The sequence below is a fragment of the Pleurodeles waltl genome, chromosome 8, assembly GCF_031143425.1.
Source record: "Pleurodeles waltl isolate 20211129_DDA chromosome 8, aPleWal1.hap1.20221129, whole genome shotgun sequence".
Taxonomy (NCBI): domain Eukaryota; kingdom Metazoa; phylum Chordata; class Amphibia; order Caudata; family Salamandridae; genus Pleurodeles; species Pleurodeles waltl.
The window spans coordinates 1,267,479,644-1,267,507,130 of record NC_090447.1 but is presented as its reverse complement, the minus strand read 5'-3'; the positions used below and the strand labels follow the sequence as shown (position 1 = coordinate 1,267,507,130).

The 27,487-nt window shown below is 42.6% G+C and overlaps 1 protein-coding gene across 1 annotated transcript in view; it reads right to left on the bottom strand.

Annotated features, from left to right (window-relative positions):
* Nucleotides 1-27,487, bottom strand: part of LOC138248538 (lysosomal proton-coupled steroid conjugate and bile acid symporter SLC46A3-like) — a 253,168-nt gene that overhangs the window by 190,997 nt on the left and 34,684 nt on the right. The window contains exons 2-3 of the mRNA XM_069202202.1: nt 21,090-21,361; nt 5,288-6,155 (exon numbers count right to left, since the gene is read on the bottom strand). Coding sequence (XP_069058303.1) covers nt 5,288-6,155; nt 21,090-21,281 — 1,060 coding nt within the window. The 5' untranslated portion in view covers nt 21,282-21,361. The remainder of the gene's footprint in view (nt 1-5,287; nt 6,156-21,089; nt 21,362-27,487) is intronic.

Below are 27,487 nucleotides of genomic sequence, written 5' to 3'. Positions count from 1 at the left end.
ATGGCGGCGGAGCATGGAGGATTCCCCCGAGCAGCGGGAAGTCGGCGGGGGACCGCCGACTTTCCGCTTCTGACCGCGGCTGAACCGCCGCGGTCAGAATGCTCGTGGGAGCACCGCCAGCCTGTTGGCGGTGCTCCCGTGGTCGGTGGCCCTGGCGGCCGGTATATGTTTTGTTCAGCCTAGCCGCCTATTGGCTTTGACATGGCATTATCCATTACTTTCTGTATTCAGTTTAGCCGCCTATTGGCTTTGACATGGCATTAGCCATTACATTCTGTATTCTGCCTATTGGCTTTGACATGATATTAGACATTACATTCTGTATTCAGCTTAGCTGCCTATTGGCTTTGACATGATATTAGACATTACATTTTGTATTCAGCTCAGCTGCCTATTCGCTTTGACATGATATTAGACATTGCATTTTGTATTCAGCTCAGCTGCCTATTGGCTTTGACATGACATTAGACATTACATTTGATATTTAGGTTAGCTGCCTATTGCCTTTAACGTGGAGTTAGACATTGCAGTTGAGAATCCAAGCTGTATTTTTCCAAGCTGTGTTTTTCCACAAGATGAACCAAGCTGTTTTCTTTGCACGGTAGACTAGACCTGATAAGCGAGAGTACATTTGGTGTTTTCCTTTCTGCTCAGGCTTGGGAAGAGGAGAAGTCTAGGAGATCTGGCCAGTCTCCAAAGGCTTGCGTAGTTTTCCCGAGTCTGAGAGGAGGGGGCACGCTTTTGTAGGGATGACTCGGGCTACAGAGAATTAGATTCGAATCTGCTTGACTTCGGGCTGGAACTTGGTGCCAGTTGCCAGTCTACTGTGTGGGTAGATAATCTCTTTCTCGCAGTTGACCGGAGTCATCAACTTGCAGACCCCAGAAAGATGAAGCTGTAAATAGTTTCTCACACGGTGAAGTATTTGTTTGGCTTTGCATTCAATATCTTATCAATATGTTATATATATATATAACCTGCTGTGTACATTGCAACTGAGAAGTACTGTGATATATTTTGTTTTCATTGAACGTGTGCTTGAAATCTATTAATTCGTCTCTCACGAACTTGTAGGTGGGGAAGAATTAACAACAATAAAGGTCTTCTTTGAACTCAGAAGTGCATTCTTGATATAAGCTCTGATACGAGATAAGAAGGAAAGCAGAACAGTCCTCCTGCAGGACAATCAGGACTGGTAGTGATATATTGTTTTAGACCACACTTGCAGTACATTACCTCCTTGTTGAACCTTTCTGCAGACCTTCCTGGCATCTCTCGCTTCCTTACACTTTTGTCCTTATCGGCCTCCCGTGATGCATTCATCACTTTATTTACATCAACAGACGACATTTCTTTCAATCCTTCCTGAGAGTTTTCTATCGTCTTCGCAATCCCTATTGCCTTGCTCAGTGTCAGACCTTCTGAATTTAGTAGTTTGTCTTGCGTTTTCTTATCTCTTATTTTTTGCACCAATTGATCTCTGATCATGTCATGTAAGATTTTTTTATAATCACAAGTCCAAGCTAGTCAGCACAAGAGAGCCATAAAGTTATCAATTGTGTCTCCCAACCCCTGACTTCTCTTCTGGAACTTGTACCTCTCCACTACCAGATTTCTTTTCGTTCCATAATTAATATCCAGTTTAAGCACAATCACTTTGAATTCATTCAACTCACACTCTTCCTCTTCTTCCAAAGAAGGAACATGCTTTAATTTTCATCCCTCTGCTCCTAAACAGTGTTTAAGTTTTGCCGATTTGCGTGATGCCTGAAATATATCACCACCAATTGCCTTCAAAGCCTTCTTTCCAGTCTTTCCACAGTATTCTGTGTTTTCAAGGGGCATTTAAAAATGTCATACAAGCCATTGTTCCTTTCATTATAGAGGCACCCCTATGATGGATATGTTTTTTTTACTGGCCCCAGGTGCAGTTGCCTTAACTTTGGAATGTGCAGTATTATCAAAAAATATATAAACATGCAGTTAATTCACTGTTGGCAAGTGAACCACAGAAGTAAAACTGTAGGTGGCAATATTTGATAATGTTTGTTGTTAGTCTGTTGGACATGATATGTCAGGACATGAGAATGTCAAAAATAGGAATTTACGGAAAGCACTGGAGTTTTTGGAGCACAAAATTATCCCCAAAACTCCGCCAGCAGAGTAGAGCTCACCCGGTGCGCGCTGCAGCCCAGTAAATGGCGCAGACAGTCTACACGCCTGTGCTGTGCAGTACATAACTGGGCTTCAGTGTGCACCGGAGCAGAGCCAGAGGGAGGCAGCTGCTAAAGACCCCCAGGAAGACCCAGGAAAGTCCTTGTCTCTTCTTTTGCTGTTGTTATCTGCTCATATGTGCACAAACAAAGACTGAAACAGCAGCTTTTATTGCCTACGGCCCTGGCCTGAGTTCAGACCAGGGCCGTAGGCAGTGCAAGCTGCTGTTTCAGGCCTCTTGTGCACTGGACTGTCCCCTGTGCAGTGCACACAGGACAGGCCGGTGCACAATAGGCATGGCAGCTTTCACTGGCTGACCAGGCCCGACACTGCTTAGCACTTCTGAGATGGGTGCATTCAGGAGGACTCCGCTGGGCACGGCACTCCGGCTTCACAGAATTCCATGCAGTTTTTTTTCAACTCCCCAGAATTCTGCGAAGCCGGACTTTATTCACTCTGTCCAGACCCAGAGAACTGAAGAGCCTGAAAGAGATGAGGACCGTGTTCCTCAGGTCAAGTACTCTGCAGAGGAGTTAAGTTAAAATAAATACTGGTGTCTGTCCCCTAATCCACAGGACGATTTCTGGAGATGATCCACAGGACTTCTGATCTGAATACCAGTCTTCTGCCCTCACTGCTTTCTTCGCAGTTGTCACTGCAAGAACACTGCCAATGCCTTCCTCTTGTAATGCAGGCTCGTACTGTTGCATCAATTCAGAATATTGTGAGTCGATTTATTATTAATATTACAATAGGAAGCTGTTGCAGTGCTTTACTACTTCCAGTCTCCTTCCAACAAACTCCCCTTCAACATTCCATGGCCCTACCCATGACTTCACAGCTCATGACATCCTGCTATTGTAGAATGCAGGTTGCCACAGTGCCACTTTATCAACAGAGTCTCTAATCCAGTTATCAAGCAGCTTTACATCCTTCTTTAACTAACCCAGAAGAGAGGGAGAGCCAGCTCCCAAGGCATGGGTAAATTCCAAAGGCTGTATTTTGTGGAAACCTCTATGCATTGCAGGTAAACTAGTAGCAGGAGCATGAGCTTTAATTAGAGCCTGACATGAAACATTGATCAGATGGTGATCTGACCAAATCAAAAGTAAAGGATCCTCAACTTGCAACATTTCTTTGGAGAACACCTCATCTAGTACATGGCCGACCTGATGAGTCGGTTTGAATATATATTGGCTAAGATCTACGGAGGCCATACTATCTCTAAGCTCCTTAGCTTCATTATCATCCATTTTGTTCATGTGTATGTTAAGGTCCCCTAATGGAACGACAATCACAATATAGGATGATATTCCCCCTGGGGCGAAAAAAAGGCCTAGTACCGAAGCATTGCGTGCAAACCACTGCAACCTTGCGCCCCTTGCTGAACACTTCAATGAAGTGATACACGTTCATTTAGGGGCTGGCATGTTTCAGTGTACTGCATTATGCCCAACGGAAGGAGCTAAGGGCTACTTTTATCAAGCTTTCTTTTTGCAACTCGCAATTTGCGAGTCGCAGAACAGTATGTAGGATAGTGTCCTTGACACTATTTGCGACTCGCAAGGGGGTCGCAAATGCCCACCTCATGATTATTCATGAGGTAGGTCACAATTTGCGACCCCCTTGGGAATGGTGGTCCTCACAGGGATGGTGACCTGCTGGAGACAGCAGACCACCATGTCTGTGACTGCTTTTAAATAAAGCAGTTTTTTTTTTTTGTACTGCAGCCCGTTTTCCTTAAAGGAAAACGAGATGCGTTACAAAAACAAAAAATGAAACGTTTTTGTTTCATTTTTTCAGAGCAGGCAGTGGTCCATAGGACCACTGCCTGCTCTCAAAAAATGTTTTCAGTGACATTCACAAAGGGGAAGGGGTCCCATGGGGACCACTTCCCGTTTGCAAATGTGTTAGCACCAGTGTGAAACTGGTGCTAACTGCAATTGTTTTGCGACTGCATTCCTAATTGCGAGTCGCAATCCCTATTTGCAATTCAGTAAAAAGTTTATTGAATCACAAAACTGGGGTTGTACATGGGGAAGTGCTTTTTGCACATCGCAAACAGCCAGATTCGCTGTTTGCGACGTGCAAAAAGCTTCGTACATGTGGCCCTAATAGAGATGCAAGAGCATGTCAAAATTCCATAAAAGCAGCGCCACCCCAGTGAAAGGTGGTGGTTTAAAGACTGCAGTTAAGTAGCAAATTCTATGCCTAATTGAACTGCAAACCATCAGCCATAGAATCAAAGTGCATAAAATGCTATTGCACCTAATATCTGGGTGTCGCAATTTCACTGGAAAAACATCAAGCATGACCTAGTAGTGTAACAAATCTTTGTGCAATGGATCTAGGGTTGATGCATCCTCACAAGCTCATCAGCATTGTATTAAAACAACACAATTTCTGCCAGTTTTCAGGAACATTTATAGAGCCTTTTGTAGCCTCAGGTGGTGGGGCAAGGCTCATTTCAGGAGGAGATTATATAGGGTATCCTGCCCAGCAGCTAGTCCTTGCGTCCCTGAGCAAGCATTTAGAGATTGCACTGAAATAACTCAAACATTTGGAACATCTTGGCATTAGGTGTTCATTGAGTTTTAAGTTCATGGTCTAAGGCCACCAAGTGAGGCCACAGTTTCTCATGACAAAAAGCTAAAAAAATTATATATACGACCCACACTGCAGTAATGGATGGACTGACTAGACTCAAGACCCATCAGCAGGTCCTTTCAACATTCACTCTAACAGCAATACACTGAAGTCCCCTGTGTAAGGTCTCTCATGACACAACTTAAAAAAATCCTGTATGTACTACTTCTCTCTCTTCCCACGCTAGCTCTCCTGGCCAGCCTTAACTTGTTCAACTCTGCTTTATAACACTGGGCCCTAACTTGATTCTTCTTACGTGTCTCTCCTTATGCCATAAACAGGGCATCCATTTGCAGAATAAATACCTCAGTGTCATAGTCACCAATGCATACCTCACTCTTGGATAACCATTCTGAAACATCTATCTGTGTGACTTATAATCTGATGTTTTGAATCAAAGGAGGTTTTGTATCTGAAGTTAACTTACCCAGAAACATTAGCAGTGTTGTTTTGGCAAAGCCTGACATGAGCATTCCACTGGTCCAGGAGAAGAGGCCAATGAAGATAATGTATGGTTCCTTCAGGCACTTGGTGAAAAGGAACACTCCAAGGAAACTGGTCACAAACACAACGGTATTCAATGAGGAACCCCATCCGATAAGTACCGCATCCCAGCAGAGAGGAGAGCCCAACTCGTAGAGAGTAAAAATGGAAAAAGCTCCAAACTGTCCAAATGAGTAAGACATGAAAGCAAAAAGCATTGAGATGATCAAAGATCTCTTCCTGCAAGAAGCATTTTTAAACAGTAGGCACACACCAGCAAATATCTCTTTAAACCCTTCTGCACTGAATGCATTTGTTTGTGATTCTGAAATTTTTACAGTTTCTTCAAGGAAGAAAATGATGTAGACCATATTAAAAAAGTGAAGGACGCAGGTCGTGACAAACAGCCACGCAAAGCCAACACTTTCAATCAAGTAGCCTGAGACTATGCCAGCTAATCCACTTGACACTCCAAGAATCATATCAATCAGAGCTATACGTAGAGTCCTCTGTTTCGAACCGTGGCTTATATCTGCTGCATACGCAAAACATCCACCAAGAAAGGTTCCGAATCTCCCAAGAAACCCAGTAAGTACGGCTGATATGTATAAAATATAAAGAGGCCAGGAGAAATAGGATATTGCAAAGTAAAAGGCAGATGTGACAAAGCCTCCCAGAGAGGGCAACCATAAGGAGGTTTTGCGTCCATGTCGGTCACCATAGGCAACGATGACCAGGGTCACCAAAAGACCCGGAATCAAGCCACTTAAGTCCATCATCATGGAGAACATAGATGCCTTCTGTTGGACCTCCTGAAAAGAAAGAAAAAAACACGTTAAGATGAATGCACAAAGTGAATTTACATCTTTTTATAATTACACCTGCAGGAAGCACCCAACATGCAGCATATGTGCTATCTGAGCCAGATAAGTATATCTTATCTATCTATCGCAACTTGGATTTAGGAACACTTTATTCTGAAAATATCGTATTTCCTGTTGCAGTCGGGCAGCAGTGATTGTAATGGTGTATTCTTTTACATGTGTTTGTCTTGAGATGCTGTATGTGGAATCCTCACAGCGTCAGCTCTGTCCAAGATTCCAAAGCGTCGGTGTTGGCAGTTGTTCACGGACGCCGGTCTTGGATGGCAGCTGAGGTTGTCGTGGGTCCTTTGGAATAAAAGAAACTGGCTTAAACTTGATCTCGCCTGCATTATTCTACTGTCGGCGATCAATACCTTGGAGTTCTCTCGTCACCACTTCCTACATTTTTTGGTACCAGGAGTGGGGTGCACCTTTGTTTCCGAGGCTGGACCCACCGACAGATCCTGCAGTCGTGTATGTGTGTCTACATACACACTGGAGGCTATCTGCGCCGGCACCAAGGTGAGTTGTTTTTCTTTGAGTCGGATATTCAGATGCCGATTTCATTTTATTTTGAACGACGGCTCATCACCTGGATACGAGCGGCGCCTGTTTCTAAGATACTGCTTGTGCTGGAAATTAGCTCTCTGTTTCCAGCAAGCTGACTGTTTCAGAAGGCTCTATCACAGCCCTTGAGTCATTGTTGCCTAAATACTGCTCGCGCTGGTAATTAGCTTATGGTTCCCGGCAAGCTGACTCTTTCGAAGTGTGACTCAACACCCTCATGCCAGGGGTCATCGGATTTCCTTCCGTTTTGCTCTGTGAATCGGCACAGAGTCGTTTGCTGGATACATCAAGCTGCCTTCAAGCTGCCATTCTCATATATTGCGGAGAAAGGCTACCTGTCTCGACTTTTCTCTTCATTCTAACGTTTTGGCTGGATTTTCTGTTTTGTTTTAAGCCACGTTCATCAGCTTTTGTCTTATTTTCACCACTTTAATGCAGTTTATTTCCTTTAAACCTTCAATTTTTACTATGGCATATAATCAAGCAGTTGTTCAGCCTCCTCCTTTTTTTTTACAAAGGAGTGGCAAGCCAGATATAAAATGGAGTGAGTGGCTGAGGATTTTTGAGAACTACCTCACAGCCATTGATGCTATTGAATTTTCTCCTGTTAAAAAAATTGCCTTGCTGTTCAATCATCTAGGGGTTGCTGGACAATGTGTGTTTGACAATTTGCCGCCAGTTCAGGCGCAGCAAAGTGGCGATACAATTTGGAACGTTTATTTGGAAGGAAAGGAAAGGATGGGAAAACAGTATTCGGATGAGTCCAGCGTTCTTCTTGAAAGATTTAACTTTGCCATGTGCAAGCAATCTTCTGAAGAAACTATTGAGGAATATGTTGCAACTTTGTGAGTTTTAGCTGCTAAATGTGATTTTGGCAATAATGTTGATATTTACATAAGGGACCAATTTGTGTTTTACTGCTTTTCTAAGAAAATACAGGAATGTCTGTTAGCCTGTCGTAATCCTTCTTCAGCAGAAACAATTGACATTTCAAAAAGTATTGAAAGGTCGATTGTTTCTTTTAAAGTTTTATCAGGTCACATTAGTCTGTCTTCTGTTAGTTGCATGACGGAGGATGATTCAATTTGTGCAGTTAGCACTAAGTCTTCCAAACAAAGCAGGGGCGCTAGAGTTTGGTTCCGATGTGGTTCTCGCAATCATATTGGAAATAATCCGTCATGTCCTGCAATAGGAAAAAAAAAATTAAATGTCACAAAGTAGGACATTTTCAGGGCGTTGTAGAAGCACAGCTAGTTGTGTTAGCATGACTAGCAATCTCAGTAGAGTGAAGATTAGTAATGTACATACTAATGATTTTGAAGATCAGTCTCAGAGTTGCCTAGAAAGTTTTTTCCAATGTAGTTTTGACTGTGGATTCTATAGATTCTGTCATGCACTTGGAAGCTGGAGCTATCAAAGGACCTTTGTGTGAAGCACTCGGGGATGGCAGAAGAATAACAGTTATCACAGATTCGGGGGCTCCTTCAACAATTTTAGCGGATACCACTTTTAGTAAGTTTTGGTCAGATTCAAATGTTTTGGAACAGCCTGATATAAGTCGTAAAGCATTTGGTGAACAGGATATTGATTTCCTTGGATTCTTCTTTTCAAATTTAGAAATTTTGAGGAGGTGCACATATACTAAAATATATGTTGCTTTTAATGGAAGAGACATTGTGGGCTGGAAAGATTTTGCTAGACTTGGCATTATTCTGTGTCCTGGACATGATGTTCCTATTGTTTTGGGAGACATGCCTTCTTTTGTTGATAGGAGTGATGTTTCTTTATCTCTAGTTTCTGCAGATGGACTGCTTGAGAAATTGAAATCTCAGTTTCCCAAGGTTTTCGCACATAAGGTAGGAACTGTTCTAGGGTTTGAGTATTGCATCACATTACAGAAAGGAGCTGTACATATAGTACATAAGGTTAGAACTGTACCTTTGAGTATCAGGCAGAATTTGAAGGGGTTATTGGATAGGTTAGTTACTGAGGGTATAATGTTGCCTACTGATTCTTCCGAATGGGTTTCTCCCATTGTTCTCACAAAGAAGAGGTCAGAAGATCTTCGACTTTGTGATGATTTGAGATCTCTTAACAGAAATATTTTAGTGGATTGTCATCTCTTTCCCACATACAAGAAATGGTGACAAGCATAGGAAATTCTAAGTTTTTTTTCTACTATAGACCTACATTCAGCTTACCATCAAATAGCATTAAGTGAATGTTCCCAACCATTTACTACTTTTGTCACACCATTTGGAGCATTTAAGTATTGTAGGTTACCATTTGGATTAGCATCTGCTGCTAGTGTTTTCCAAAAAACTGATGGACCCTTTATTTAGAGCAATGGATAATGTTCAAGCATTTCAGGATGACATACTAGTTCACACTGAGACAGTTGAAGAACACTTTCAGGCTTTGATGAGGGTTTTTGTTGTTTTACAGTCTTGTGGCATGGCAGTCAATTCAGAGAAGTGCAAATTCATTCTATTAAGGTGGAATATTTGGGACATACAATTTCTGGAGATGGCATAAAACCAAAATCTTGTAATTTAGAAGCTATCGAAAATGCTCTAGCTCCTTCTGATAAGGATGTGCTACTTTCTTTTTTGGAGTTGTGCGATTATTATGCTAGATTTGCCCCAGGGTTTCCTATGATGGTTCAACCTTTGAGATCGTTGCTTAAAAAAGGCAACAAATTTGTGTGGGACTCTCAAGCAGCTGACGCCTTTCAGAATATTAAGGAGGTAGTTTTGTCTGCTACTGCTCTTAAGCCTTTTGTCTCTTTAGCCAAGTCTTTTATAAACGTTGATGCCAGTCTTAAGGGGATCGGTGCTGTGTTTGGCCAGTTGGTCAATGGGCAGGAAAATACTGTTGCTTTCGCTTCAAGATCTCTTACTGATGCAGAAAGCAAATGTAGCACAATTGAAAAAGAGGCCTTGGCATGTGTTTAGGTGGTAGAAAATGTTAAGACTTTCATTTCGGGCGCTAGTTGTGACCTGTACACTGATCACAAACCTTTAGTGTACCTTCTTTGTTGCAATGGTTGGAGTAAAGCATCTGCTCGCTTGGTGCGTTTGCTTTCTAAATTGCAGGAGTATAATCGTAGTGTAAAATATGTACAAGGAGGGAACAATACTCGTGCAGACTGTCTTTCACGCATGCCATTGCCGCATTCTGATGACGTTTTTTCAGACCTTGATACAGAATGTGTTGTAGGTTTGGTGGATGCTGTTTCACATTGGGATGGCGTTATTACAAAGGATGACTGGAGTTTGGCCATGTCTAAAGATGGAGTGTTGTAGCAGCTTCTGCACTTCATTAAAAATGGTTGGCCTTCTGAAAAAAATCTCAAAGGTGACTTAAAAACTTTTAATCAAATTGCTATGGAATTGTCATGTGAGAATGATATATGTATGAGGGGGGATTGTTTGTTCCACCTAGTGATCTGAGGTTTAAAAGTATTAAAATTGCACATGAGGGGCATTTAGGCATTTCTGCTATGTGCAAAAAGTTAAAGGAAGTTTATTGGTAGCTCAGTATGGACAATTGTTCACACTGTGTTGTTTCAGATAAACACTGGAAGTGTACTACCCAGCCTTTTTGTAATGCTCCTCTTCCCGATAAAGCTTGGGATAAATTGGCTTTAGATTTTTCCGGGCCTTTCCACCTATTGGCTAATTCATTTAAATATTTGATTGTTTTGGTTGATTACTTTTCCAAATGGATTTATTATTAATTTGTGGAGTTTGCTAATTCAGATTCTGTAATTTTGTTTCTAGAGAAACTGTTCCTTGTGAAGGTTCTCCTTCCTTGATTGTTACAGACAATGGGGTACATTTTACATTGAAAACAATTGAAGAGTTTGTGTGAAAATTTAATATTAAGCATTCTCAAGTAGCTCTATACAGTTGAGCGTCAAATGGTCGGGTAAAAAGGGCCAACTGATTTTTAAAAGATGGAATTCAAACAACTATTGTGGTCTCATGTTTTCTTAAAGAGAAAATTTGGGCTTATCTGACCACACCTCACTCCTCTACAGCGTTATCTCCTTTTACCCTTCTTAGAGGCAGGGAGGCAAGAACCAATTTGATTCCACCTTGGTTGCCTCATAATGGGGGGAACAAATCCAAATGCTTGCGTGGAATTGATTGGAGCAAATTGCAAAAACAGTGTTTTAGAAAAACAAAGGTTGCAAAAGTGCAATTACGATTTCAGGAATAAGGTTAAAGAAGTGCCAATCAATGCGCATGATTATGTTCTAATTAGAAAACCACAGAGAGTTATTAAAGGAGAATCGAAGTTTTCTTTACCTGTGAAGGTCATCAAGACTAGTAAGTATTCTCTTTTGTTGAAAGGAAAGAGATGGTGGAACAGGAACAGTGTAGTGCCTATTTCTGCATCGCAAGTTGATATTTTCAGAAGAGTGTACTCTGTCAGGGATGTTCGCATGAAACTGATAACATGATTTCAACTGATACATCTATTGGTGCTAGCGAGAACACTTCCACTGCAATTCCAGAATTGCAAGACTCATTACATTCTGAGAATGACGAGGGGCTAATCAGTGGTTTTAATACTCAGGAAATGTGTGCTGACAAACAAAAATGATATAGTAGTGCAGCGTACTCACAGTAATCGTACAGTTAGATTGCCATCAAAATTTTATGATTTTGTTTTGAATTAATTTTATCATAGTAATGGTTTATTGTAATTTTGTTGTGAGGAAATGAGATGTAATACTGTTTTATTTTACTTGTGTTTGTCTTGAGATGCTATATGTAAAATCCTCACAGCGTCAGCCCTGTCCAAGATTCCAGAGCGTCCGTGTTGGCAGTTGTTCATGGGTGCCGGTCTTGGATGGTAGCTGAGGTTGTCGTGGGTCCTTTAGAGTAAAAGAAACTGGCCTAATCTTGATCTCACCTGCGTTGTTCTACTTTTGGCAATCAATACCTTGGAGTTCTCTCGTCACCCCATCCTACAGTGATATAGAACACTACACTCTGGAGTACTGATGTCATAATATTGAGAACCAAACTTACTCTCAACCAGTGTGCGGTCATAACAGCAGCTGAGGGCTCTCTCCATTGTTGCCTCTATCCAGATGGAGATTTATTTACCTATCTTCATGTGTACGGAACACCATTTTCCACTAGTTCTTGCCTAGAGACAGTTTTCATTACCCTAGAAAAAGATTACAGATCCATATGGACAACATACTGATCTTTCTAATGGAGAACAAGACTCCATGCTCCATTCAACACTCTCTAAAACCTCCAGTTTGCAGTTTTAGCTCGTGGCTACGAGTACCACCTTCCCCAACCCGTCATCTTGCCTGCAACATAATTCCACAGAACATTCATATATTACAAAGTTCTTGGCTATGATATGGGGTAGTGATGCGGGTGTCTGATGGGACCCTTGCTGTTAAAATGGAAACAGATATTGAAAGGGAGAGGAACTTGAAAGAGGTCATAGTAAAAAGGGAAACTGAGATGGGGACTCTGTGGAGGAAGAAATCAAGGAGGCAGGGAGGGAAGGCATTAACACAACTTGGCAAAGCAACTGAGTAAAGGTTGAGATGGAACTCTGACAATTACAAAGAACAAGCACATTCTCTGTCAGTCTTATTTTTATCTGTTGCATAGACGCAACATTTCGTGTGAAATCTGCAAACATCCCAAATTCTGTGACAATTTATGTGGCAAGTGCAATGTGTTTATGTGGTAAACACTGCACTCTCATAATCACCTAAATCCACTGACCCTCTCATTGCCCAATAGTTAACTAGTTTTTTTAAGAAAGGTGAACAAAGCCTAAACTTTCTAATTCCAGTTAGTGCACATTGAAGGCTTCACCTTGAACAAAACAGCTTATTCGAGCAAACTATATCAAAATAAATGAGTACTGTAAAAATTCTATACAGGGCGGCATGGTTCTATATTGCCATTTAAGGGTACTGCTCAGGTTTATAAACCACTCCTCCTATGGCCTCGTAATTTATCATGTCACCAAAGCCCCTCAACACAATACTTGACTATATCACAAAGTTATCAAGTATGTATGTATACATACCTTCAGTGAAAAAAACAAAGGTTAATGTAACGTTATAGTTAGGTGTGATAAAAATTATGTTTTTGTTTAAAAAACCATAGAAATTCAATGAAAAAAACAAAGGTTAGTAACTTTATGGTTAGATAAATACGTCAGTGATAATAACATTTTAAACTAAACAAAAAGACATTTACCAGTTATAGTTAGCAGAGCTAACTAAAACTTGCGCCACACCATGCACTGCGTATGACCTCACATATTACATCACTTGTGACATGTTCTATGACATCATTTGTGACATCACTGATGGCATCACTATTGACATCATCCATACTTCTTTTATACACATTGCTCTATAAACTAGTATGGCATCAGAGGTCTGAAAGTAAGTACAAAATAACTCAGAATAATAAAAAGTATCATTAATGCCACCACAGATACAACTCCCTTAGGTGTAACAAGTATATGTTATGCGCAGCACTGACCCTATACAATACGTTTTATGGACAGGCTAGTTCACATTAATAATCAACCACAGATATATATGAAGCTCTCTTTGCACATGCTGTCCAGTATGTAGACAACTGTCCAGAGAACGTCAATTTCCTCTAGATGCTCAAAGCCTGTACCAATATTGATTTCCTAATACGGACAGCTTTTCTGTTTCAAACTCCTCACAGTCACCAAACCTACACTGAGAAATGAAGTTGACATGAGTATAAAAGTAGGGAATGTAAGCAGTGTTTACACTATGGAGAGAGTTTACTCTGTACCCCATTGTTTGGAGTGAAACTCTCATGAGAAATACAGAGTGTTAAAATGTTTCTACTAAGAACAATGTACACTCTATGCCACACTTGTTAAAAAAGACACTATTCGCTTAAAATAACCAAGGTCTGGAGGTGCTTATGTTTATAGTGCATGCAGCCTTCATACTATGGTGAAAACTTTACAGATAGCCCATCTTCTGAAGCACAAGAAGCGTATATACATGAATTAGTACTTGGTGAACACAGTCTTCTATGTTATGTAGAAAGTGTCATTCTGAGATGATTCTGTCTAATAACTCAAGGCTGCTTACAACACTTAGGATCTCATTAGGAGGCTGGCGGTCCGAGGTCCAGTGACGATCAGACTGCCTCAGCTGTAGCAGTTCGACCACCACATTACAACTCTGGCAGGGGGACCCACCAGGATCAGCAATCTCCACTGGGAACGTGGTTCCCGATAGTCTGACAGCGGTCTTAGTTGTACTGCGCCAGGGCGGCCCTGAGTTCACCGTCGCCTGGCTGATTACAACTCAGCTTTCCACCAGTCTTCTCATGACAGAGTCCCAGCCATGAGAAAGCTGGCGGAAAGCCAGTGTTGGGGGCCACTGCGGGTCCCTGAACTGCCTATGTCCATGCCTTGCAGACAGAGTGCATTCCAAGGGTGCTGTGTGCTACAGTATTGGCCTCAGCTCCATTAAGAGAGCCGGCACCAATATCGTACTACTGTTCCCACCGGGCAACCCGTGTGGACTTGGTCCCAAAAGCTGCTGCTCCTGGCACCACTCCAGTTCTGTGTGGATTACGGGGGACTCAATGCGGTCACTAAGACTGACACCCCCGAGCTGATGAGCTCATTGATCGGTTAGGGGCTGCCATATATCTCAGCACATTTGACTTAAAGTCTGGATATTGGCAGATCGCTCTAACTGAGGGGTCCAAGGAGAGGTCTGTATTTTCTACTCCAGATAGGCACTACCAGTTTAGAGTGATGCTCCTTGGGATGAAAAATGCCCCAGCCACATTTCAGAGGCTGGTTAATCAGGTGTTGGCTGGACTGGATGATTTCAGTGCAGCCTACCTGGACGACACTGCTGTGTTCAGCTCCACTTGGGAGGTATACTTGCAGCACCTCTGCAAAGTGTTAGAGGCCCTGCAGAAGGCAAGCCTCACTATTAAGGCAAGAAAGTGCCAAATAGGGTAGGGCTCTGTGGTGTATTTGGGACACCAGGTGGGGAGAGGCCAGGTGGCACCCCCACTGCCAAAAATTGACACGATTCTGGCTTGGAAGCTCTCAAAACCCAGACCACACTGAGGTGAGAGCCTTTTTAGGTCTCACCGGTTAATATAGGAGGTTTGTTAAGGGGTATGGCACCATTTTTGCTCCCTTAACAGAGTTAACCTCTAAGAAACAACCAAAGCAGGTGACCTGGACCGAGTCTTGCCAGGCAGCTTTTGATGCCCTGATGGCAGCCATGTGCATGGCACCCATGCTGAAGGCACCTGGCTTCTCTAAATAATTTGTCGTGCAGACTGATGCTTCAGAGAATGGTGTAGGAGCAGTGTTTTCACAGATAAATGAAGTGGGCATAGACCAGCCTGTAGCCTTCATTAGTAGGAGGTTACTTCCCCGGGAATGTAGGTGGACTGCAATTGAGCATGAAGCTTTTGCTGTGGTCTGGGCGCTGAAGTAGCTGAGACCCTACTTGTTTGGGACTCACTTCCGGGTCCAGGCAGACTACAGGCCCCTCAGATGGTTAATGCAAATGAGGGATGAGAACCCAAAACTGTTGAGGTGGTCTATCTCCCTACTGGGAATGGACTTTATGGTGGAACACCGCCCCGGAACAGAACATGCCAATGCTGATGGTCTGTTCAGATTCTTCCACCTTAGCGATGAGAACTCCCATGAGGTTGGGTTGTTCTCCCCACTTTCAGCTGGGGGACACACATGTTAGACCTGACATCCTTAGCGTGGTCTCCCCTGTCTTTTTTTCATCTGCTTCCCATGTTTTGACTGTGTGCTGGACTCTGCTTTTGCTTTTTTTTTTACACTCTGGGTACTTTACCACTGCTGACCAGTGCTAAAGTGGAAGTGCTCCTGTGTAAATTGGATGTGTAATTGGCTTTAACATGATTGGCATATTTGATTTAGTAGTAAGTCCCTAGTAAAGTGCACTAGCGGTGCCCAGGGCCTGTAAATCAAAGGCTACTAGGGGGCCCGTAGCACTGGTTTTGCCACCCACATTAGTAGTCCTACAAAATGGCTCAGACCTGCCACTGCAGTGTCTGCAGTTTTAAGCTGCCAATTCAACCTGGCAAGTGTACTCACTTACCAGGCCCTAACCTTCCCTTTTTATACATGTAAAGCACCCCTAAGATAGGCCCTAGGTAGCCCTATGGACAGGGTGCAGTGTATGTTAAAGATGGGCATGTACTGATGTGTTTTTCATGTCCTAACATTGAAATACCACCAAATTCGTTTTTCACTGTTGCAAGGCCTATCTCTCTCATAGGATAACATGGGGGCTGCCTTTAAATATCCTTAAAATGCAGTTTCTCTTTGAGAGCAGATAGAGATACGGAGTTTGGCGTCTCTGAACTCCCAATTTAAAAATACATCTTTCAGAGAAGGTGGTTTTTAGATTATTAGTTTGAAAATACCACTTTTAGAAAGTGGGCATTTTCTTGGTTAAACCATTCTGTGACTCTGCATACTTGTGTATTCCCTGTCTGGGTCAGACTGACAGTTGGGTTGACCTGCAGTTGCTGCTTCTGCCTGAAAGAGGATAAAGACTGGACTTTGTGGTATATTCCCGCAAGAGAAGAACCTCCAAGGGCTTGGACTGAGCTTGCCTCCTGTTTTGAAGTCTCAGGGCCATCAAAGACTTCCTCTGCCAGCACCTGGACTCTGTGCTGAGACTCCTGCCCTGCCAAGCGGTGCTCTATCCAGTCCCTGGGCCCTTGGAAGGTGAAGCTGGTAGAAAAAAGATGGTAATCCAAGCACAGGAAGCAGTGCGGGAACATTTCGATGCACCACCTGCAAACCGGCTGAAAAATGATGTACCACGCGCTTCGCGGCTGAAATCGGTGCTCCATCTGCATCGCGGCTGGACGATTGACCCAACGCAGCTGGAAAAACGATGCAGCACCCGCTTGCGGCTGCTGATAATGACGCAAACCCCAAACAGCTGGGTTTTCCAACACTGTGTGACCGGATTTCTAAAGCATCGTCGCTGGGCGTCAAAGCCATCATGAACCTGCGCGGATCCGAGGTGCCCTTTCTGGAAATCGACGTATCGCTCTCTTGCAGGGGAGAAAAAAGAAGCATCGCCTACGTGACCAGAGAAGAAACAACACACAGCCACAGTTGTGAGTAAGGAATCAATGCATTGCTGACTTTTCTAACGCACGCTTGCCCGCGGAGATTCTTTTTTTATGCTAACCAGGTACTTTGTGTAGAATCAATGTTTCTATTGGTTTCTATGAAGTAAGTCTCTTTTTACTTTGAAAAGTCATATCTTGACTTGTGTATGTTTGATGTTTGTCGTTTTGGTCTTGTTTGATTTAGATAAATATTACCTATTTTTCTAAACTGGTGTGGTGTCCATTTTGTAGTGTTTTCACTGTATTACTGTGTGTGTTGGCACAAATACTTTACACATTGCCTTTGAGGTAAGCCTGACTGATTGTGCCAAGCTACCAAGGGGGTGAGCAGAGGTTGTCTTAGAAGTGTAACTCCCTTACCCTGACTACAGTGAGGGCCCCTGCTTGGACAGAGTTCAGACTGACTGCCAACCACAGACTCCATTTCTAACACCACCCCATCCAATCCCCATAAACACTTCATCATCCCAGCCACTACCCATACTTGAACCTTAAAAACCCTTGCAAGCCCTAAACTCTCCCATTCATGAACCCTAAAACCCCCTCAACACTCTTACACTCCACCCATCCCAGAAAGATAAAAACACCTCACACACCTAAACACCACTCATTCCTGAACCCTAAAAGCCCCTCACCATCCCTTCACTCTGCCCATCTCTGAACCCTCAAAACCCCTTTCTATGCCTGAACACCAATTATTCCTGACACCTAAAAACGCCTCATCACCCTAAACATTGCTATTCCTGAACCCAGAAAACATATAGTAGTCCTAAACTCCACACAGGCTTAATGTCATTTTGGATTTTTCCTTGAAATTATCTTTCCTTTAAAATGTTTCCTTTAATTTTCGATTTTCTTGCATTTCCTTAAAACTGGTTTTCCATGATTTGATTTCCTCCAAAGTGGTTTCTCAGTTTTCGTTTTCCATTAATTCACACACATCCGCTTGGCAATGTTAGGTGTTAAAAAAAGAAGCAGAATAGGAGTCTGGTACTTTGAGCTGAATCAGACAATGGCTTTGGTGCACAACTATCAGCAAGGTTACAGTTGCTCGTATTAATTCATTTTATTCACAAGCTCATATCTCCTTACCTCACCTCACCACCTTATGGGTACCTAGCAACAGTTTAGGCTTAGGGGGTCATTACGACCTCGGCGGTCTTTTGAAAAGACCGCCGAGGATGCGGGAGACAGAATACTGCCATTGCCGGCAGTATCCTGTCTCCCTATTATGACATTTCCGCTGGGCCAGCGGAAATGTCACATCAACATTGCAGCCGGGTCGTAAGAGAGCCGGCGGCAATGCTGATGTGTAGCGGGTGCAGTAGCACCCATCGCGCATTTCACTGCCCGAAATTCGGGCAGAGAAATGCGCGACGGGGCTATGCCTGGGGGCCCCTGCACTGCCCATGCCAAGTGCATTGGCAGTGCAGGGGCCCCCAGGGCCACCCCAAGTCCCTTTACCGCCGGCCTTTCAATAGCGGTGTGTACCGCCACGGACAGGCCGGCGGTCGGGGACTCATAATTCCCAGGGCAGCGGTGCTTGCACCGCTGCCCTGGGGATTATGACTGCCAGGAAAATGGAGGGGCCGGCGGTATGGCCGTGGCAATTCCGCCACGGTCATAATTGCTGACGGAACACCGCCAGCCTGTTGGCGGTGTTACCGCCAACATACCGCCGGCCGCCAGGGTCGTAATGACCCCCTTAGTCTACTGCAAGTGTGCCGGTCTCCATTCTTTATGATTTAATTTCTTCCGTAGACTTTCCTCTGTATCACCAAAAACCTCTCTAATAGAACTAAGAGGGTGGGAGGGGGGGAGACAAGAGCTGCATGAACTCAACATATACCCCAAAAGGAGATGCCTGCCACACCTCACCCACACCTCTATGATGGAACAGAAACCAGACAAAATGCAGCAGGCAGATATTACATGTCTCCTTTGGCATTGCCAGTGTTCAAGAAAACATAAAGAGAGCCTTCATTACCTTCTCAATGTCAAATACCTCAATCTGATGAAGGCCTCATTGAACCAGATCGTAGCTGAAACACTATTGGTTTTATTTACATTTAAGGGTGTAAGCACTGAACATCTGATGCTCTAAGTGAGAAGTATATTTATTCCTCAGTAGGTTTGCACAGTCTCATTTCAAAGTTACAAGTTTCAAAGTTTGCATTAAAAGCAAACAATAATCTCACTAGAAATAGGCACAGTGTAGTTTTTCAGTTCATGCTTAGAGCTAAATTGTACCTATAATTTGTTCTTTGCAAACATTCATATAACAATCGTCATATATATTTGTGTACAAAAATACGAGGCTCTTTTCCCTCGTAGTTTCTTTGTGGGCAAATCCTACATCTGGAACAAACTATCAGTCTTTCTAAAGTTAAGCAGGCAGTACGTAATTAGCCTCCATTCTCCATGCCAATCTACAAATGTATTGATAGGTTACCAAAATTCATTGTTAATATTGACTATATCCTACTCTCTCTGTATCTACATTTAAAAATGTTCACCCAATACTGTAGAACAATTCTACAGCTGAATGAATATAGTGAGCCATGAAAAATCCAGAGAGGAATGTATTGTTCAGTCAACAGAGGATTTTATGTAGGGTGGTATGATTTCAAATAAAAGTTAAATGAGGATGATAGTGTCTGTTTTCTCTTTTGTGATGTGCTTACTCCCATGTGCTGCTGCCTGCTAAACTGTATAATGTGTCGGAGATTAGGACATGACTGATCATGCGTTACAGGAAAACAGAACACAATTGACCATATTTAAAATCAGGTGGTTAAGGAAAATCCTCTACATTTGAAGGAAGGCCCAAATTTGCAAAAAAACAGTGTGGTGTACAAAATTCCACTAGTGGCTTCTCTTCCAGATTTAGAATCCAGAACCTGTTAGATTATTTGTGAATACCTAACTTTAAATTAGACTGCATTTCCTTTACATGCAAGAAAAATGATTGACAACTGAACCCAATGTGAAAGTATTGGCTACGGTGATTTACCAATGGCAGTGCAGGGACAACAAAGAGTAGTGTTTTCCTATGCAGGCACTTCTACGTTTAGGAGAGTAATGGCACCAAAACCTAGACTTGTTATGGGAAACCAAACTGACTTTGTAAGGGCAGTTCTCTGCAGTGGCCAGTATGTGTTTTTCCATATTAGACCCTCATTCTGAGATGGTCATTAGCAAGATATGGTGGTTACTGATAACGATCAGTACTATCATCCAAGTTACCGGACAAGCCAAGTTTTTTGTCGAGTGGCGCAAATGTGGAATAACATGGAGGACAAAGAATTGACGGTCCCTTCGCTGTACGTGAATACCGGATTTTTGCACACATTTCCATCTGCATTCAGCAGGTGGAAAAGATGTGGAATTACCACTATGGGTGACTCTATAGGAAGGGCTTAGATGATGCTTACATTTATGAATCTTCACTTCTATGTTACAACTGTCACTGCTGTCATATGACCTCAGCATGACTTAGGAAAAAACATTTTTCTCGGTGTGGTAGAAGGTGTCTTGAATAGATTACAGCAGAATCAAAAGCTAGCAGCATATAGGTGACTGGTCTTAAGAATTGAGGTCACAACTCAGCAACTCTGCCTGCTAATTCAAAACAACATTTTTGGTAGCTAGGTTTCAATGACTTGCTCCTGATGGTGCAAATATATCTACTAAAATGGCTCTAGCCAGGTGCGTGCTTTGATTTTGGTTAGTTCTAGCGACCAAGCTTTCTTGATCACCGTCACTAGGCTCTGGAACATCAATCTCTTCGGGCTGTGTAAAAGATCTCTTTTACTCGAGTTTAGATGCATTCTAAAAATGTATATGTTATTTTCTCCATTGTTTTTAAGTACTTTAGGCTGTCTTGTGTTTATAATCATCCGTAGCTCCAGGATCTTCAGTGACAGAGTGGCTCTTTACAATTATTTATAGCATAACATAAAACGGTACTTCATTTTAAAGACTAGCTAGAAATTAAAGGTTCTCCAGTAAAACCTGGTGAACGAGAGAATAAATGTTAATTTATGCTACCAAATTCAGTCTCTATCAATCCTGCAATGGCATCCAATATATGTCTTATACATCTTACCTTTTGATCCATATATAAAGGGCTGGATATGTTTGTCTCGCATTCATTAGGCATGAGATTCCCACTAAAATTGGTGTTGGTGGTGTCTTGCCATAACCGCTGATAGATGTACTGCTGCAGCAGTGGGAAGGTTAGGTAAGAAGCGAAGCAGTACAATGCCACCACAGGCTCTATGAGGGCAAACGTCTTCATTTCTGTTCTTCAGTCAGCATCAGCTTTTACAACGGAATGAACACAGCACTGGTCTCAGGGAACTCCATCTGCCACAAAAGCTGTAGATGTATTGAGAAGGTTAGTGAGAACAATGCAATGTCAAAGTTGTGGGCCAAAGTCCTGTTTTTGTACATTGAGAATGATGCACTTTTGCAAAGTTTGAGGAGATGCCCCCGTGTGTACATCCCCAAAACCTTGATTGTGAGGGATAAATATTCAAATGTTGCCACACAAAGTTACATCACCAGTCAGACTTGGAAATTAGCAACCAAAGGAGAGATCCCTATCAAGCCACACCAGGCTGTCTTCACAACACAATTCTTTTATAATTAAGTCAGCACTGAAAGGACTGGCATCCCTGGGCCTATACTCCATCATGAGAAAATTGATGGATGACCTCATGGGAGATCGTAAAAAAGGAAGTTGATATCAGCCAAAATGGGTTTAAAACAAAGTAGATCTACAGTAAGAGCCATGATGACATGCTTAGATCTCGCCTGTCGTTCAGGAACTAGGAACCAATCCAAATAGTGCTGAAGCTGATTAACAAGGGCTTAAGTGCCATGTGCACCGTTCAGGCAAAAGAAGCACCTTACACCCATGGGAGTTTTCAGAGAATTGAGGAATGGTTCATCTCGAAAAAAATACATTTATGTTTCTCTTCTTTCACCCTATATACCACCAATGTTGATGGAACTGGGGAACACAGAGAATATTGTGTAGAGTGGGCACATCATACTCGTCAGCGCTCTGAAGTAATCAAAAGGCTCCACTGTGCTCTAGATTAAACCACAACCTAAAGAAATACATGATCAAACACTATTGAGGTAAGTGGGCAAAAAAACACAGATGCCTTTAAAAAAGCAAGCTGAGCATTACGCTGATTGACGCTATATAAACATATACACCAGATGCATGTGTGGCATGATCAAATAGTTGGTTATCAAACGGAACCTTTATATTTATACAATACCTGTGAGGGACACACATCAACCCTGGGAGAGACATGCAGTTTTCTGAACTCCTTAGAAGGCTGTCATATTTATGTATAGGTTCTTGCAGCACGTGTGTCAGATTTTTTTTTTTTAATATTTATGCCATTTTTACGCAGTTTTGTTAATCAGAAATCAGAATCCAATGATGGTAAGAAAGCCGAAGTTGTGACAACTCACAAACATTTACTGAGAAACTGTTTTGCCTTGGAGGACAAGAATACATTTACACAACATAGTGTCTGCATTCTGTCCTTTGGGAGAGAACAGTCTCCATAAAGTAACAGCTAACTAGCAGTGTAGGGGCACCAGTGTGAAGAGAATGGAGTTAACCCTTCCAATGTCCTTATTATGTATATGTAACTCAATGAATAACCAGCTGACATCCTGGGAGTAACAAGCGCAAGGCAAATGTATATGAATTGTAGGTGACAAACATCCAGTGAAGCATAGGGTGGTAAGAAACGGGCACAGAATAACCAATGACACTAGTCATTCAGTGAAACAATGGGGACAAATCCTTCATTCCTACGGTGAATTAGGTTGAAAAGCAGAGATGAGTTGGTGATGGTGGGGCGGAGGGAATAAAACGCCAGGCCTTCGAACACAAGGTGCTGGGAGAGACACTGCAGTGGATCATATGGTATAAAAGGTATGTATTGCAATGGAAGCAATGAGTACCGTATGTCCCAGAGGAACGAGTGCAGGTAGGCCTTCAGAATTTGTGTTTTTCAGGCTCAAGTTAAGAATAGCACATAACAGTATAAAGTATCATCAACTCTTTCTTGTGAATACAAAGTAGTGTAGTTATGATGGTGAGAGAGCGTAGCTTATATAATCTATATTAACATGAAATGTTTATGAACTAATGTGTAATAATGCTGCATAGAAACTGTATTAACATGTTTTGCTAAAACGTGCACTTGAAATGTGCCCACGGGGAGTGGCCGCTAATTTATACGGGGACTAATGAAACAGACTAATAATGGTGAAATGTTTTATTAATATGTGAATTTACATTAATGTTGAAAGGTTAAATGTATTAGACTTCTGCTAATAAAACAGTAGGCCTTAGTTAGCATGAGTCGAGGCCTAGCTGCCTGACTCTCATATTAAATGTATTTTTCTAACGTGCAATGTGCTGACTTGCTAAAGGACATGAACTCTTGTTTTTTCAAAAGCTAGAAGCTGAATGTAACTGTAGTAGATCCGTCTTCATGAAATTCACCCTGCCTGCACTAACGTTTTTTAGCTCAATGCAACAGTGCAGATTAATGCAAAGTACAAGGTCGCTTAAACCGGTATGGACAATGGAACTACTGACCGAAGATGTGCAAAGGACCACAAGACGATGAAATCATACCGGACATTCCACCCGCTAAAGACGTCAATCATAAACACCAATAAAATACGTGAGCACTGTTATGGGGTAACAAATTTGATGAGCTAATGTGTTTTTAATTGGTTAAAGATAGTGGGGTGCAACCCCTTGTCCAATTAGATTTCAGGGGAATGTACAACGAAAAGGGGATAAAAACCCTTGTTACCAGGAAGTAGATCAGAATTAGGGAGCAGGAGACTAGGAGAGGGGGAGATGCTGATGCTATTTGCTATGATCCAGACACTTTGTCACTCTGCATAGAGACTTGGCAGTTTGGTTCATAAAACCATTCTGTCCTTAGATTGCCCATTTACACTTTACCTCCTTATGAGGGAAGTGTCCTTTTTCCCTTTTGCTGGAGCTGAATCTCTTTTGATGGCGAACCAACTGATGTCCTGAAGACGAAGACAGAACCTGAGTGTTGACCAATCTTGGAGGGTAACTATACGACAATTAAATTGTGATTGTCTGTTTGCTTTTCCTTTCTAGGTACCAACTGCTTTTCTTTTGACAGAGACCATAGTTAGATGTTTTATAAATTGGGGTTACTAAATTGTTTTGCATGAAGCCCAACATGCCAATGCTAATTAGAGGTTAGGTGAGGGGTTCACTGAACTGACGCAAATAGACAAATGACTGAATCAATGCTTTGTTGACGATACTCTGCTAAGGATAGCTTATGTTCACGCCTTGCTATGTTCTGATGTTTGTGATTCTTGCTTAGATGAAATCTTATCAGAGTTGCCATATTGTGACCATGCTATTATGTTTTTTGGTTTTGAGACTAATAAACTTACTAGTAGTATTGTAACCAATAGGGAATAAATATCACTAAATTCATACTAAACTGGTGTGGTTATTCATGACTGCAAGGTCATGGTGGTGTCTTGAGTTTGATTAATGTCTTTGACTAAAGTAAAGTGCATTGTGGTAGTAGATATTGATGATATTATTGATGTATTGATTGACATGCTGATCAGCTATCTCGTCCTAAGGTGTCTCTCAACAGGATCAAAAGATTCATTGGCCTAAAACGAGTCCCGATGTGTAATAATTTATCATAAAGGGACGTGTTATCAGTTCTGGTAGCAGAGCAACGGTTTAGGCCTTTTGGGGCCCTAGGACGGAGAATTATTGATTAAATTGTTTTTTCTGAGATAATACAAATTGGAGGGAGGATGTGTTTCTAAATTCCCCATGACTTTCCTGGGACCTCGAAAGCCTGCCTAAGTGAGTTGGGAATGTTCTCGGTGCTTTAGCGTGTGTGGTGTAGAATTTGAGCTTGCTCAGCTTATGCATATTGCAGGTGTTTTGTGAAGTTTGTGTGTTTAGGTCAGGTAATGTTGTTTTAGTAGGAGTGGGCGTACTCCGCAGTATGAGAGTAGGGAAGTCGGCGTACTTCATGTGAGTGTGGCGCTTTGTGCTCAAACATTATCCACATGGTTGGTTGGTAATGTACGGACCCGTCGTGGTCTAAGACTCCGGAGTATATTGACAAGTGTAGGGGACACTTGGGTTTATGTTGTAATTTGTGCGGTTTAATAGGTCTATCGGGCGGGGTTGACAAGTCGAGTGTGAGTCAAATTGTGTGTGTGAAACTTCGATGGAGATTTGGCAAGTTCTAAAGTGCACTAGAAAAAACCATTGACAAGTCGAGAGTAGGATTTGCAGGTCGAATTCTGCTTGCGGGTGCGGGAACTGAGAAGGAGAGAGTAGCGGCTGAGGCTTCAAGTGAAATCTCTGTAAGGTTCTGAAGCGAATGTGTTATCCTTCCTGTAGTAAACCGGCAAATTTGAGGAGTTGTTGTTGTTAAAGGTGCTCGCAATATATCGCATTAGTTTGGTGTGAATCCAGTGTAAGGAGGACAAGCCGCAAGACTTTGTCAGCTGCAGTGTGTGAGTGTGACGTCAGTGGTGCTGCGCTAGGATAGGTCAGTTGCTGAGAGGGGTCGCGCACGGATTGGCAGCCGTCCGTGAGAGGCAATAGGTTGACAAAGGCAGGTGAAGAGTGTTCTGGGAATTAAAGTCACTTTCTGATTAGATTCAAAACAAAATAAAAGACGCAAAAAGGATTTTTTTCAAGGCTTTAAAGAGCGCTCTGAAAGGAGACGCTTACATTATGGCTAGTGAAGGGGAGCCTACACCGCCTGAGGGTACTCCAGCTTATATAGTAATGGAGGAAAAGGGAGTCGTGCCATGTCTTTGGATGAAGCAGTGGCGCAAATTAACAGAGAAGGAGGGATGTTTGGCATTTCCGGAGCATGGAACGTTTAACATAAGAATCTTAGAAAATTTGAGGTGGATGTTAAGTATACAAAAGCCGCCTCCGAGACCAGCTCACTATGAGGCATTAGCAGTCTGGGATTTAATGGCCATACGACAAAGACAGCAAAAGCTTGAAAGGAGAATAAAAAGGGCAGAAAAGCCTTTAGCCGAGGCTAGATGGGACAATGAGAGCAAAATGTGGAGAAGGGGAATAGTTGACGGACTTAAATTGTTTCCGGCAATTACACAAGAAGATGAGACACAGGGAAAGAAAGCCACCTGTAAGACAGAGAAGGGCTCTAATAAGCCTAAGGAGACTCAGAGGTCTTGGGTAAACGAAGATGATTCAGACAATGAAGAGTTTCTTAATCAGTTGTTACATGATCGCCCGCCACCATATGCCATAAATGACACTGTTCCAAGTACTAGTGAGGGTCCTGGGAACCAGACACAGAGTAAGGAAGTAACAAATGCAATACAGACAAGTGATACGGTTTTGATACAGAATGGTGTCAGTGTACCCACTGCACCAGACGCGCAGATACAGTTGCAACCTCTGTCACAGATACAGAGGATTTATCCAGACGTCCCAGTACTAGAGACAAACACGAGTCTGATGGTGCCGGAAGGTCCGATATATACGAGATCAAAGCTAGTGCAGATTGAGCCAACTCCGCAATTGCTGCCCCAGCCGCAGCAACAGCTGATTCCGGGTTATAATCCAGCGGCAGGACCTACGTTAGTACCTGCACCAGCCACAGGAAGTCAAGCTTTGGGAGTTAGTGCTCCACAGGGTTTGGGACCAGGTCAGACACCAGCTGCCATATCATTACCAATCACTGTTGGTCCCCCAGTACCATTGTATGGGCAGGGTAAGCCTGACATGTGTGATCTGAGCGTGAGAACCCTAGAGGTAGTAAGAGGAGGGTTCACAGGAACTCCCCAGCCAATGCCACCAAGAGAACAATCAGCAGAAGGACTCCGGTCCTTGTTAGACCTCAGTCCGATTGGGGCTCCTTTGGAGGCAATGAGACAAGCAGGGTTAAGTGTGTTAGCCTCACAAGCAATGAGTACAAATACATCACAGTCACCACTGATGCATTCAGGAAACATTTTGTTGCAAGGTTTTTCTGTGCAACAATTAAATGAGCCGTTAGAAAAGACTTATGCTTCCCAAAATACTGTGGTAACAACAGATAAGCCAGAAAAGGAAGAATATCTGAATTTTGTGAGAATGGGCATAGAAGCTGCGGAACTAGTGGAAGGGACAATGGGGGTAAACAGATTGGAGTCATAGTCAGAAGCAGAATTGAGGTATCTGTGCCCCAAGATCACTAAAGAAGTGGGCAAGGTGCATCAGAGGTTGGCAAACCTTGCAGACAAATACAATATAGACATTGCGAATACTAAACATTTGATAAGAAGCTACATATTAGACTTTGATTCTAAAGATTTTGAGCACATGAGATCTACCGGAATGAAAGCGCATCTTAAAGAGATACTGCACAGTGCACAGATCTGGGGTGCCTTAGAGAAGTAGGAAGGCAG